This window comes from Callorhinus ursinus, unplaced genomic scaffold, assembly GCF_003265705.2.
Source record: "Callorhinus ursinus isolate GAN/ISIS: 27379988/994484 unplaced genomic scaffold, GSC_fseal_2.0 scaffold17, whole genome shotgun sequence".
NCBI classification, from domain to species: Eukaryota; Metazoa; Chordata; class Mammalia; order Carnivora; family Otariidae; genus Callorhinus; species Callorhinus ursinus.
Window position 1 is genome coordinate 28,159,500 of NW_027397079.1, and position 12,979 is coordinate 28,172,478.

The following is a 12,979-nucleotide window of genomic DNA, read 5'->3' on the forward strand; positions in this document are numbered from 1 at the left end:
GCTGCGGCTGAGGTCGAAGAGGTTGCTACCTGTGTTCTCCTTTAGGATTTTGATGGACTCCTGTCTCACGTTTAGGTCTTTCAACCATTTGGAGTCTATTTTTGTGTTACACTTTTGTTTTTAAGTACACAGCATTTAAATCATGTTCTGGGCCCTAAAACAAGGAATTGAAGGGCAGTTTTTTTTAAAAGTTAAGCATATACCTACCATATCATTCAGCCCTTCCACTCCTAGGTATTGAACCAAGAAGATAGAAAACATATATCCATACAAAGACTTGTAAAATTGATAAATGAATGCTCCTAGCCATTTAATTTGTAAAAGCCAAAAACTAGAAATAACCCAAATGTTGTCCCATCAGGTGAATGGATAAATGAACTGTGGTATATCCATGCAACAGAATACTAATCAATAAAAAGGAGTAGCCTATTAATACATGCAACAGTGGATGATGAATCTCAAAATAGTTATACAAAAGTAAAAGAGCCAGACAAAAAGAATAAATACTTTATGGTTGCATTTGTGTAAACCTTTAGAACATATATACCAATTAATTAATAGTGGCAGATGGCAGATCAGTGATTGCCTGGGAATGCGGATGGTAGAACCATGGTGCCAGGAAACTTTTGGAGGTGGTAGGTACGTTTATTATCTTGATTGTTGTGGTGGTTTCTCAGGTTATACGATTGTCAAAACTTAACTAAATTGTAAACAAAAAGTACAGTTCATTATACAGTTGACCCTAGGTCCATGTGGGGACTAGAAGGCACTGATCTCCTGCACAGTCAGAAATCCACATAAAACTTTTGACTCCCTTAATGCTTAACTCCTAATAGCCTACTGTTGACTGGAAGCCTTACCAGTAACAAACACTTGATTAGCACGGGTTTTGTATATTATATATATATTACACACAGTAGTCTCACAATAAAATAAGCTAGAGAAAAAGTTATTAAGACAATCGTAAGGAAGAAAAATACATTTACAGTACTATACTGTATTTATTGGGAAAATCTGCCTGTAAATGGACCCACATAGTTCAAACCTGTGTTCAAGGGTCAACTGTATATCAATTATAGCACAATAAATCTATCTACACCTGTCTGCAGATGGCACGACCTTTTACTGTATGCTGCATCAGTACAAGGGCCTTGCTTGCTGATTTGTGCTTCTTCACAACCAGAATCAATGGAAAGCGTTAGGGTTCTAGAAGACCTCCCTTTTCACACTGAGGAAAAATCTAGATTTATAGACTGTTATCAATTGAGCATTGAATTTTTCTTGAGGTAGCAAAATGATTTCTAATGAGGAACTCAATCATGTTGTATCAGCCGGAGTAGAAAAGAGGAGTAGAAAATGTGGGGGTGAAGTCAAACTCCTAGAAACAGAGTAGAATGGTGGTTACCAGGGGATCAAGATGGAGGAAATGAGATGTTGGTCAGAGATTACAAATTTCCAGTTAGAAGCTGAGTAAGTTATGGGGATCTAATGCACAGCATTGTGGTTATAGGTAACAATACTGTATTATATATACTCAAAAGTCACTGAGAGTTGATCTTAAATGTTCTCACCACAGAAAAGAAATGGTTAATTATGTGACACAGTGGAGGCAGTAGCTAACACTATGGTGGTAATCATTTTGTAATATATAAGCATAATGAATCACGACATCGTACATCTTAAACTTACTGTTAAATGTCCATTATATTTCAAAGTTTGGAGGGGGAAGGTTAGGAAACTTGACTAAAGGCACACAAAACTAAAATAAGTAGAAAGAAGACATGGTGGTGATAATTCAGTGATTTCTCCTGGCCTGTTGAATGAAGACCAGATTCCTGAGCCAGTGACTTGTGATGTCCCCCTGTAGTTGGATCCGCAGCTACTTGTTCGGTTTTGGCTTCTCCTTCTCCCAGGATATACTGTGCTATCACCTCCTTCACTGCCTTGGTTAATGCTTTTCTGAGTCTTTTCCAATTCCCCCTCACCTTTTATATTCATGTGGTGAAATTTTACCTATCCTTTAAGTTCCCAGTCAAATGCTAACATGTTTTCTCTGATCCTCCCAAATGGAAGTGTGTCATGTGTGTTCTCTATTTTAGTAGACACTAATCACATAATTTATATCTTAGGCCTTTCGGGTTATAGGTCAGTGAGGTCTTCCCTGCTGTTTTGGAACTGAGCAGATGAAGAGTTCTACATTTTGGCTACTATTTAGATGTGTTTGAATTATTTTTTACATGTAGTAAAATTATCAGGGTGTCTAGCTGGTTCAGAGCATGTGACCCTTGATCTCAGGGTTGTAAGTTTAAGCCCCGCATTGGGTGTAGAGATCACTTAAAAATAAGATGCTTTTAAAAATGACTGTAATTATTAATGCCGAGGGAAGCAAGGACAAAACAAGCAGGAAAAAACAAAAATTGTTCTGATTTAATTTTGAACCATGTTATGTTCATTTGATTTAGAGCAGAGAAGCTGTAGATTTACTGTTCTCGTGACTTTTTTTTTCTTAAGCTGATATTTTAACTATGTAGACCTCTTCCCTTCATAGTATCAGAACCAGTTAATGACTAATCCGTTTGTAAATTTAAAATCAGCTAGAGGTAATTCATTCTGAGTAATCCCATAGAAATATCCAAGAGTTGGTCTAATGGCGTCTTAACATAGAGTGTTCATTGGGTTACGGAAAGAACATGAATTAGGTAGGGTTTGTGAAATGTATGAAGACACGTATTTTTGAGATTACAAGTGAGAGCTGTTCTTTAGATTTTACAGTCTTGTGATCACTTCTCATATTTATTTTCCAGGTCCGGACCCTGTTTGTCAGTGGTCTCCCTCTGGATATCAAACCTCGGGAGCTCTATCTGCTTTTCAGACCATTTAAGGTACCTTTTCTCTTTCAGAAATTATAAAAGGAGACAAAAAGTGTGTGTATAAATAAGCTTCATGGGGGCTTTTTGCAGGAAGAAATACGTTTGAGAAAGCATCTTATCAAGTAACCTTTTTTAAAAAAGGATAGTTAGTAAAGGAGATTTACAACTCAGTTCCAGTGTGTGGTCTCAGGAAAGACTGAAGTTGCCTTTTACCCTCCCCAATAGCTAATATAGATAAGTCTCTTTTCTTCCTAATAGTGGGGACATGCATCTGGCTCTGTTGAGAACAGTTTTAGTGTCCTCCCTGTTTATCGTTTGCCAGTTGGGAGTATTCTTCTGAGTACAGCTCACCAAAAATACTATCAATTACTGTTATTTATATTTCCAGTGAAATAACAGAAGTCAAGGCTTATACTTACAAGGTTTCTTATTAGTTGAAATATTGTTAATACTATTTTTTTGGATACGTAAGTTAATTACACTTTCATGAACTAGACTAAGAACCTAACCACCATTACTTTTTCTGTGGAAAAAATGTCCTAAATTTCAAACAAAGTAAGACGAAGTTCTAAGGAATTACTTGTTATGCTGGTACATAGTGTAGTACCTAATTCAGTTCCCTGTCCATTGGGACTATTGAGATAAAAATCACTTGAGATATTTAATGTTGCTAGAATTGAAAACTTACCAGAAAATTGGACAAAAGCTGAAATAACCATGCTGCCAAGGAGAAATCTTGAAGGCTAACCTGTGGGGAATCAGAGAAAGCTGGGACTGGGTGGATTGTGGGCTGGAGGCCTAGGCCCTCAGGGAGAACACCTGGAAGTCGTGATAAATTCAGGGCTTGTGTCTGGTCCCTGAGAACATGGTAGCGGCAGTGCCTGGCTGGGGGCACACTTACGATTAGGTGGCAGACCATCTTGATTAATGATTAAAGATCCATCCTGTCGAAGCAGGACCCTAGCCGCAGAGGCAAGACAGGTTGAAGGACAGGATCTAGCCTTTCAAGGAGAGGGAGAGTAAGATGTGACAGCTGAAAACAGCTGGGTAGGAAAGGAAGGAAGAAGGTGGAAGGGGCAGCTAGTTAAAAGCCAGCAAAGCTAAGAATCTAGCTTATGTGCCAGTAAGTCACCATGTAATAGACCTGCCTCTGTTCTAATAGCCATTCCCTTACTGTAAGAATGATGACTATACAGACGGAGACAAAAGGGTTAGACATGAGGTCAGCTGAGAGGAAGTGGGAAAGAAAAATGTTGGGGGTGGGGGGGGTATCAGCTTCATAGAATTTCCTGAGTATCTTCTGCAGGGTTGCCATTTTTACTATTTGTCCCTTTCATAGGCTGTGGACTTTTTAATGATCTTACTAATGGACAAAATACTGGAGATTTAGCCAGCAGGCCCCTCATATGAATTATTCCATTTAATTTTTATCATAACCCTTTAAAGTGGGTTGGCCTCTGTTTTTCAAATGAGGAAAATGAAACTTAGAGCAACTGAATAAATTTTGCTCAAGTTCACACTTAATAAATGGCAGGGCTAGGATTCAAACCCAAGCAATCTTGACTCCGCCATCTGTGTTCTGAAGTAGTCTGTGATACTACTTTTCTGTTCATGGCTAGAGATCACAATATATTGCTACCAGTGGTGTTGTACCTGAGTGAAATACCCATTTGTCCTTTTCCTCTGAGGCCTTCAGGGTGTTTAAACCTCCAGGTTTTTCAGAGAGAAAGCACCTTGAAAAAGGAAAAGGCAGGGCTGTGAATCATGACCCCTCTGGCCAGAAGAGCTCAAGGTCTTTGAGGTAAAATGTTTACAGTAGCTAATTGGTAACATAGTTCTCTGCTGGGAAGATAGGAGGATGAATCAATCCCAACATCCTGCCCAGAAACCCCAACGCAAGAGTCAGGACCCTGGTACATTCCTAACAACCCTCTTTTAATTAAAGTCCCTGGAGGCTGACCCTAGTCTGCAAATCTATCTTGGCACTGATCTGTGCAGTGGTCAGTCATGTCAAGTGGTGTTTTTCCCCTTGTGTCATCCATCAGTGCAAGCCATCAGCCATGGATGATTTTCAGAAATAAACACACTTTGTTACCCTTATCCTCAGGAGCCAGGAGGGGTGAAGGGAGGGAGTGAAAAGGGAGGGGTTTCTATCCTCCTTGACGATGGGCCAGAGTAAGAACCCAACAGGGAATTTCTGTATGTCCCAATCAGAGTACCAACATGAAAACTAGCTGCTTCAATAAGTAAGCAGAATAACTCAAAAGAATTTAGTATCACTACCTGTGTAACTTTTCCTGGCAGTTTTGAAATTTCGAGTAATAAGTTCTGTGTAGGACATTCTGAATGTTTTAATGTTATCTTATAGCAAACACATGACCAAGTCCTCACATACTTATCTTCCTATCTTATTAAATTTACTCCCTTCATTCTCCTAGTTCTGTAAAATGAGAAAGATCTGTTGACAGAGGAACCCGTTTTCCTACTGTTGTACGATATCATGAAAAAAGGGAAAACAAACCTAGATATATATGCATAAATTTCAAGGTATGATTTGTTTTAGGCCTTAAGGATGGGAGCATCGGCGCATACGTGCATGCGTCTATAAAATCTGCTTTCTCAGTTACCTCGAGGCATTTGTAAGAAGAGTTAGTCAGTAGTCATAACGGACTCATTTTACTTGAGCAAGATGCTATTACAGTTTTTTTTTTCCTAGTAATTTTTTTTCGTCTAAATTTGGTTCTTAATTTTCAGGGCTACGAGGGTTCTCTTATAAAGCTCACATCTAAGCAGGTAAGAATTTCAAACTTGCATATAAAATGATGACTTCCACAATAAATTTGAATTGACTTTCTTCAAGAATGTTACTGGGTCTCAGCATTCTCCTTTATAATTCTCATTAGGATTTAATTTTTGTTGTTGATTTAAAATTAAGTATGAGATTAGTTAGGAATTAGCACAGGAAAATGATTCACAATTCTATTGTCTCCAGCTAGGATGTCTGAGACTATCCCTGAGGAAGGCAAATGGCAAACATAATGCATCCAGCATGATTATATTGGGATTGGTCTGTATATTCAAAAGAAATCCTCCAAACCCACTTTTATTCCCAGTTCTTCCTTTTTTAAAAAAATAAGGTTTTAAACAGGCAAACTTTCACACTCAGTGTAAGTATCTGTTGGTGAAGAATCATGCTGTGTGGGAAACTTCTAATAACCACCGGCAGAGTCCCAAGTCTAGGGTGGAGCACAGAAGGTGCAGAATGGAGAATGGTAATCAATGACCCTGATAGTTTCTAAAAGTTCCTTGAAACTTTTGGCTATATGTCCCCCCGCCCCCAAATGCTGAATACCCAGCATGCTCACCTCTCAGTCGCTTTTCATCTCTCAGTAAGGTATTCTTTGATTCATCAGGAATAAACTATGTTGCAAGCATCTTTCTGGACTACAAGATTTGAGTCCAAAGGGATTATCACCCCTCTCTCTTGAACTGGAACAATTTGGTTTACACCTAGTTAAACACAGGACTTTTTAAACGTATCCCTTGGGATTTGAGATGGAAATGTTCATTTTATAATTTTGATCATGCAGTGAGAGTACAGGGCTTTTATCATTGTGTCATTGTATTCCTTGCACTTACAGTGTACCAAAAGGTGATTCGGTTCTCTTTCCATTTTAAAAGATGAAGAAACTGAGGTACAGTGAATTTGATTTAGGAAAGTAGAGCCTTTCGACCCAAGTTTTCCTCTATTCTCTTGTTCACTGCTGCTCACCTTCCAACCCCTTCTAGATTTTTTTTTTTTTTATGATTCTCTAAATCCCCAGCTGTGCCCTTGAAGAACCACCCTCACAATCCCTTTTGATTCATGTTAGAAATTTGGCTAAGCCACTGCGTCATGATTCTTTTGAACTGGCTTTCTTATTTCTACCCATTGCCTGTGGTCATTTCTTTATCTTAGCTCTTCGGTTTGACATCACCTTTGACCCAGAAAAATAGATTATCTCCTGATTTGTTTTTTCTTCATATTTTTTTCTTTCCTCAGCCCGTAGGTTTTGTCAGTTTTGACAGTCGCTCAGAAGCAGAAGCTGCAAAGAATGCTTTGAATGTAAGTAGTAATGACGTAATCATTGGTGTTTCCTTGTGAGGTGGTGGGAGGCAGTAGAACCTCTTTGGACAGGAAATCACTAGAGGGAATATGACTGCTCATTCTAATAGGAGGGATTCATCCATTTAATCAGCCATCTAAAGAGATTTTTCCTTGAATTGTGGTCAGATGTGCAAACTACCGAATAATGCTTTGCTCTTCTCCAGCTTTTACTGTAATGCTCAAAATACCTGGCAGTGTCTTATTCTGATTTAACCTGGTCACTCCCCATGGTAATGTGCAGCTTAGTTTGGCCATCGTTGTACTCTCAAAGATTAAGCCTGACCCAAGAGTAGATGGAAACTTGGCGTTCCTCCTCTCAGGAGGCTTCCATTTTAGGTATGTGGGTTTGTGTGTGGTTTTTTCTTTTTTTTCTTAAGGTTATGGTCTTTATTCTCATTGTTTTCCCCAAAGACATTCTGCATTGTGCTATAATAAATGGTTGTCACCTATAATTGAGTGGAGATACCTGTATTTGGTTTGTAGGCATCTTGTCTGCCATATGTTTTGAAGCTTTTGCCAGCTTCATTTTAGAAAATATTTTTCCCCTTTAGAGTGCTGAAAAACAAAACAATTTAAGGGGAACCAAGCTGAGAGAAGGTGAACGGAAGCAGAATAGGAGTTCCAGAGGCTGAGGGCTGATTCTGAGGTGAAGAGTCATAGTGAAAAGTCTGGCTCCAACCTGCTCCAGGTAGTCGGCCTAAGTGGCCATGCATAAGGGTTCATGAAAGCGACCAAAAGAGTTTAGGATGCTTTTTAAGAGGCAAGTGGCCACTTGACTGGTGCAATCTGAGCGTCATGGTGTAGGCACCTACAGGTGCCCCTCACAGCCGCTCCTTTTGAGTCCCTGGATGCTAAGGCAGACCATGCTGAGAGAGGGCTATAGGAGAGACCTCGTGTCCTGGAGACTTGGAGGCCCAAGGGAAGAGGCCTCCAGAGGGGTCTGTTTACTCCGGATAATGGTCATTGTGACACAATCTTGAAAGGTTTTTAGGCTTTGAAAAAAATGTATACTCTCAGAAGAAATGGCTTGCTTCTTATTGTTGGTTTTTCATGAATGTCTTTAGAATCCAGGAGCTCCGAAGAGCTCAGGATTTGCCTGGATTTGGGTAAATAACCTTCCAGGCAGAAAGACTGCTTCCTTACCCTGTTTGTCTTCCACAGAACAAGATATAAACCAAGTATTTATTGTGTACCAGTGGTATACACTGAAGCACAGTATATGATTGAATATTTTGATATAAAAATTTTGATTTTATCATTACGTAGAGCCAGAATTTTCTCAGTATAACCAAATTTTAAGCTTCTCAATAAAACTAGGCTTTTATTTAGATAGTGGTTTTCTTTCATTCTTACCAGGTAGCATGTTTCCAACTGTAGAACTATTCTGGGTCCTTCAAAGTTAGGTGAAGTTTTCACCAGGCTCTTTTCATTGTTCTTCTAAAGGAAGTAACAACAGTTGAAGCTTGTTTACAGAGTGGACTCTCTTCGGCCTGCCTTGACTGTCTGAGGAACACTAGGCTTTTATAGTGACTTCTGTCGTCTGACAAAGGCAGCTTTCCCTAATGGGCTAGGATTTGTGTTTTTGTTTTACAGAGGTTTTTAAACTGCTTAAATGGTCATAGTCATAAACTGTGTTTCCTTGCCTCAGTAAGCAGGGGTATAGAAAACAGTTTCAGTTTTTCTTGGTGTCCAAGGGTTCTATCATTACCAATAATCAGGTTTTGAGCCCTATTGTACATAGCAGTAGAGGTGTTTAAGTCCATCCCTAGGCCAACTGGCCCCACATCATTGTGCTTTCGTGTCCTGATACCTGGTTTTAGGTTCAGCTCTTCCTTCTTTTTCATTGGCAGTGAGCCTTCCTTTAGCAGCATCTTCTCCCTTATTCGTTAATGTTCTTTTGTTGCTCATGTATTAGTAACTTGGGAAGAACTCCAAGCGAAACTGTTTAAATTCTGTTCTTTGGCTCTAAGGGTAACTCTTAATATTTGTGAATTATTGAACCTGAACTTGCTTCTGCTCAGAGACTGACTTGTGAATGCAGGGCATTTATTGAGCTCATGGTTGATTTCTTTCTTGACATTTTTTACTTTTATATATAAGGTATTAGAGATCTTTGTACCTTAGAAACCATCCTGTTGTTCTGGGAATAGAGACCTTGAAAGGATGGATGGCTCAAGTCAGGAAGAATAGATTTAAAACTACAACTAGAAGCAAGCCTTTTGCATCTTAGTCCTGACTACAACATCTTGCTGCTTGCTTGGTCCCTGCAGTGTTGCTGCATTTTTCCTGGTGGCATTGACAGACTACATATTGTCCAGGACAAATGGCCATGATAAAGTTTGGCGTATGTGACAACGGAGCAGGGTTTCTTTTCTCTACAGAGAAAATGGGCCCGTTCGGGATAACGTACTTAATCATGAAGCTGACAAATTTTCTCTTATGATCCAACATACTCCTCTCTTTTCAGGTCATCTTTCTAATTGGTGAATTAAAAACATACGATGCTCATAGCCATTACAAAATTTTCTCCTCTCATGTCATTCGTCCGGGCTTCTTTTAAAAACTTTTCCTCACATTCCTTTGGGGAAAAGTTCCATGTTGTAATGTTTTGTTTTATTCCACTATTGAGAAACTAAAGCCGCAGTCCAGTAAGTGCCTCTATATAGACTACTTCACAGTGTCATGGAACCACTTCCTCCATGCCTCTTGTTTTTATTTCTCGGTCTTGGTTACTGTCTGGTTTAGTTATTAGTATTAATAATTAGTCTTTTCCCAAATGACTGATTTTTTTTTAATTTGTTTTCTTCCATCTTTATGCATCAGTCAATTTGATAATTCTATGGAAAAACATGCTCAGATTGAATTAAGTGGTAACATTGAACTTTTATCAGGAGGCTACTCAAATCTTCTAAATACAGTGTATTTTGTTTTTACAGCAAAAACTCCCAAATTAAGCTAAAAATAACCCAAACCCAGACTTCCCTTCGGGTTATCTATGGTCCCATTAATCCATATGATTAGAAATCCCATCCATTCTTTAACCTGACAACAAAATATCTGACCTGTCCTTCACCCTTCATACACATTTGTAATTTCCATACTGGCAGTTTTCTGTTTTCCATGCTAATGGAAGGGGGTGTTAATAATCCAGAGTATCCATTATTTTTAGGCTTTGTGTATAATTTTGGAATGTAAATCAAATATGGTGAGTGATATTGAGAGTTAGCCTAGTTTAGTAAAAACTTGTGGAAATTTTTAAAGACACAGGAAATAGAGTAAGTATAAGGGTAAAGACCCAGAGCAGAAGTGAGAATAAGCCATCCCTGGCTTCCTACCAACTGTGAAGACCCCAATATTGCCACTGTTGCCTACTTAAAACCTTCTTTTAATAAGTAAGAGTGATTTGTAGTTAATACTTCAGATCAACAGGCTTGTCATAGTCCTTGCTTGTGTAAGTTTCCATAACAGGCATTGTCTTAACACTAGTGTTTGGGAATCACTCATCTAAAGTACAGTTGACCCTTTAATGTCACAGAGATCAAGGGTGCTAACCACTTCTTGAGTAACAACAAAACACACACGCTTTTGACTCCCCCAAACTTAACCTACTGTTGACCAGAAGCTTTATCGATAATATAGTCAACACATATTTTACGTGATTTGTATATTGTATTTTTACAATAAAGTAAGCTAGAGAAAAGAAATGTTAAAATCCGGGCGCCTGGGTGGCTCAGTTGGTTAAGCGACTGCCTTCAGCTCAGGTCATGATCCTGGAGTCCCGGGATCGAGTCCCGCATCGGGCTCCCTGCTCGGCGAGGAGCCTGCTTCTCCCTCTGACCCTCTCCCCTCTCATGTACTCTCTCTCTCAATCTCGCTCTCTCAAATAAATAAATCTTTAAAAAAAAAATGTTAAAATCCTTAGGGAAAATACATTTACAGTACTGTGCTGTATTTATAAAAACAAATCTGCATGTAAGTTGGCCCCCATAGTTCAAACCCATGGTGTTCAAGCGTCAACTGTACTTTAAAAGGTTGTGTGTGGACTCTTGAGTATATGTGCCATTTTGTTATCCCTCTTCCTCTAATTTTAAATAGTTGTTATTGGGCTAGGTTTTATCGTAGACTCTATTGTAAATTATTATATCAGAATTAAAGAAGTCTGATGTAATGAAACAGTGTACATCACTACAAGTTGCCTTCACAACTAAACATTGCCTGTATGAGCACAGTAATTTGCTTTACTCTCAAATTGGACTGTTTGATGTAAGTGATTTCCGATTATCATTGCAACCCCTAGTCCATTGGATTCTTTTTAAAAGTCTGAGTTACAACTCACATACCATATAACCCATTTAAAGTATGCAATTCAGTAGTTTTTGGTATATTATTTTTTAAATTATATATTAAAAAATTTGCCATTTTAATGATTAAGTGCACAGTTCATTGGCATGAATTACATTCACCATGTTGTGCAACCATCACCACTCTGTATTTCCAAAAATTTTTCATCATCCCAAACAAACTCTGTAACCACTAATCAGTACTTCCCAATTTCTCCTTTATTTTTAGCCCCTGGTAACCTCTAATCTATTTTCAGTCTATTCACCTATTTTGGATATTGAAATATTTGTCCTTTTGTGTCTGACTTCTTTCCTTAGTGTAGTGTTTTCAAGATTCATCCATGTTGTAGCACGTATCACTTTTTTGACTGATATTCCATTATATGGATCACCCACCTTTTGTTTATCCATTCATCTATTGATGGACACTTGGGTTATTTCCACCTTTTTGCTCTTGTGACTAATGCTTCAATGAACATTGGTGTACAAGTTTCTGTTTGAGTTCCTGTTTTCAGTTACTTTGCGGTATATACCTAGGAGCAGGATTGCTGAGTCATATGGTAATTTTATCTTTAGCTTTTTGAGGAACTTCCAAACCTTTCCATAGTGGCTGTACCATTTTACATTCCCACCAATAATGTATATAGGGTTCCAAATTATCCATATCCTCACTAATACTTGTTTTTTTTAAACTATGATCATCCTAGTAGGTATGAAGTAATCATTGGGTTCTTGATAAATACTTTTTGACTGATTGCAGTAGTAGATTTGGGTTCTTTTGGAATCTCACATAACTTAAAATGTTTCTTTTAACAGGGATTAGTAACACTTCTTTTTTTGTGGTGGCAATTCTAATTAATAGAACTGTGTTACCATTAAATAGTTTAGTTTACCTGATAAGTAAGGGTGGGAAAAAGCCAACCATTGGGTGATTGATTTAATAAAGTAAGACTTAGGCTTTATATTTTATGTACGACATGCAAGACATGAAGGAAAGGTATTTTCTCAAGGTCTAAAAAGACTGGAATAGAGATTAAAAAGCAGTTTGGTTTTCAAGGGGGAAAAAGGGGCAGTCATGCACACTTCGAATGCAAAAAAGCCTTAATGAGTGGAAAATGAAGAGAAATTGAGAATATGTGGTATTAAATTCTTATTGAGGAAATTTATCAATTCAGTAGCATGTATGATAAAGAATTTTTAGAAAAACTTTAAAATTTGTAAGAAAGCATGTTGAAAAGGTACTTAATAGTGTCACATGTTAAAAATAGCCAATCTAATCAGGGAAACTTCGGCTTTTCCATCCCCATAAATTCCTGGCATTAAAGTAAATACTGTGGTTATTTATATCACAATGATTCCAGCCTTGTGCATAATTTCAATTTTGTTGAATATCTTGAGCTCTCCCAACTATCAAATTACTAAACAGTATGGTATAATTAATTCGTTAGTTCTATACCAGGTTCCTCATCACAGGTAGGGGTATTATTCACTTCCAAAGGTATTAAAAGGAAATTACCAAGCAAAAGCACTTGCAAATGTTCCAAATGTGAACCTCTACCACGAGTATACTTTCTTAGTCAAAAGATGTGGCCATAAAGTACTGGTACAAACCCTTTGAGTAC

General features: G+C 38.1%; 1 protein-coding gene across 13 annotated transcripts in view; it reads left to right on the top strand.

Moving 5' to 3' along the window:
* Positions 1 to 12,979, top strand: part of RBPMS (RNA binding protein, mRNA processing factor) — a 173,333-nt gene that overhangs the window by 71,211 nt on the left and 89,143 nt on the right. For 11 of the 13 annotated variants that reach the window (XM_073902398.1, XM_073902397.1, XM_073902396.1 and 8 more), the window contains 3 exons: positions 2,805 to 2,882; positions 5,625 to 5,663; positions 6,913 to 6,975. In XM_073902398.1, the coding sequence (XP_073758499.1) occupies positions 2,805 to 2,882; positions 5,625 to 5,663; positions 6,913 to 6,975 (180 nt within the window). The remainder of the gene's footprint in view (positions 1 to 2,804; positions 2,883 to 5,624; positions 5,664 to 6,912; positions 6,976 to 12,979) is intronic. The other 2 variants (XM_073902405.1, XM_073902402.1) reach the window with 1 other exon arrangement.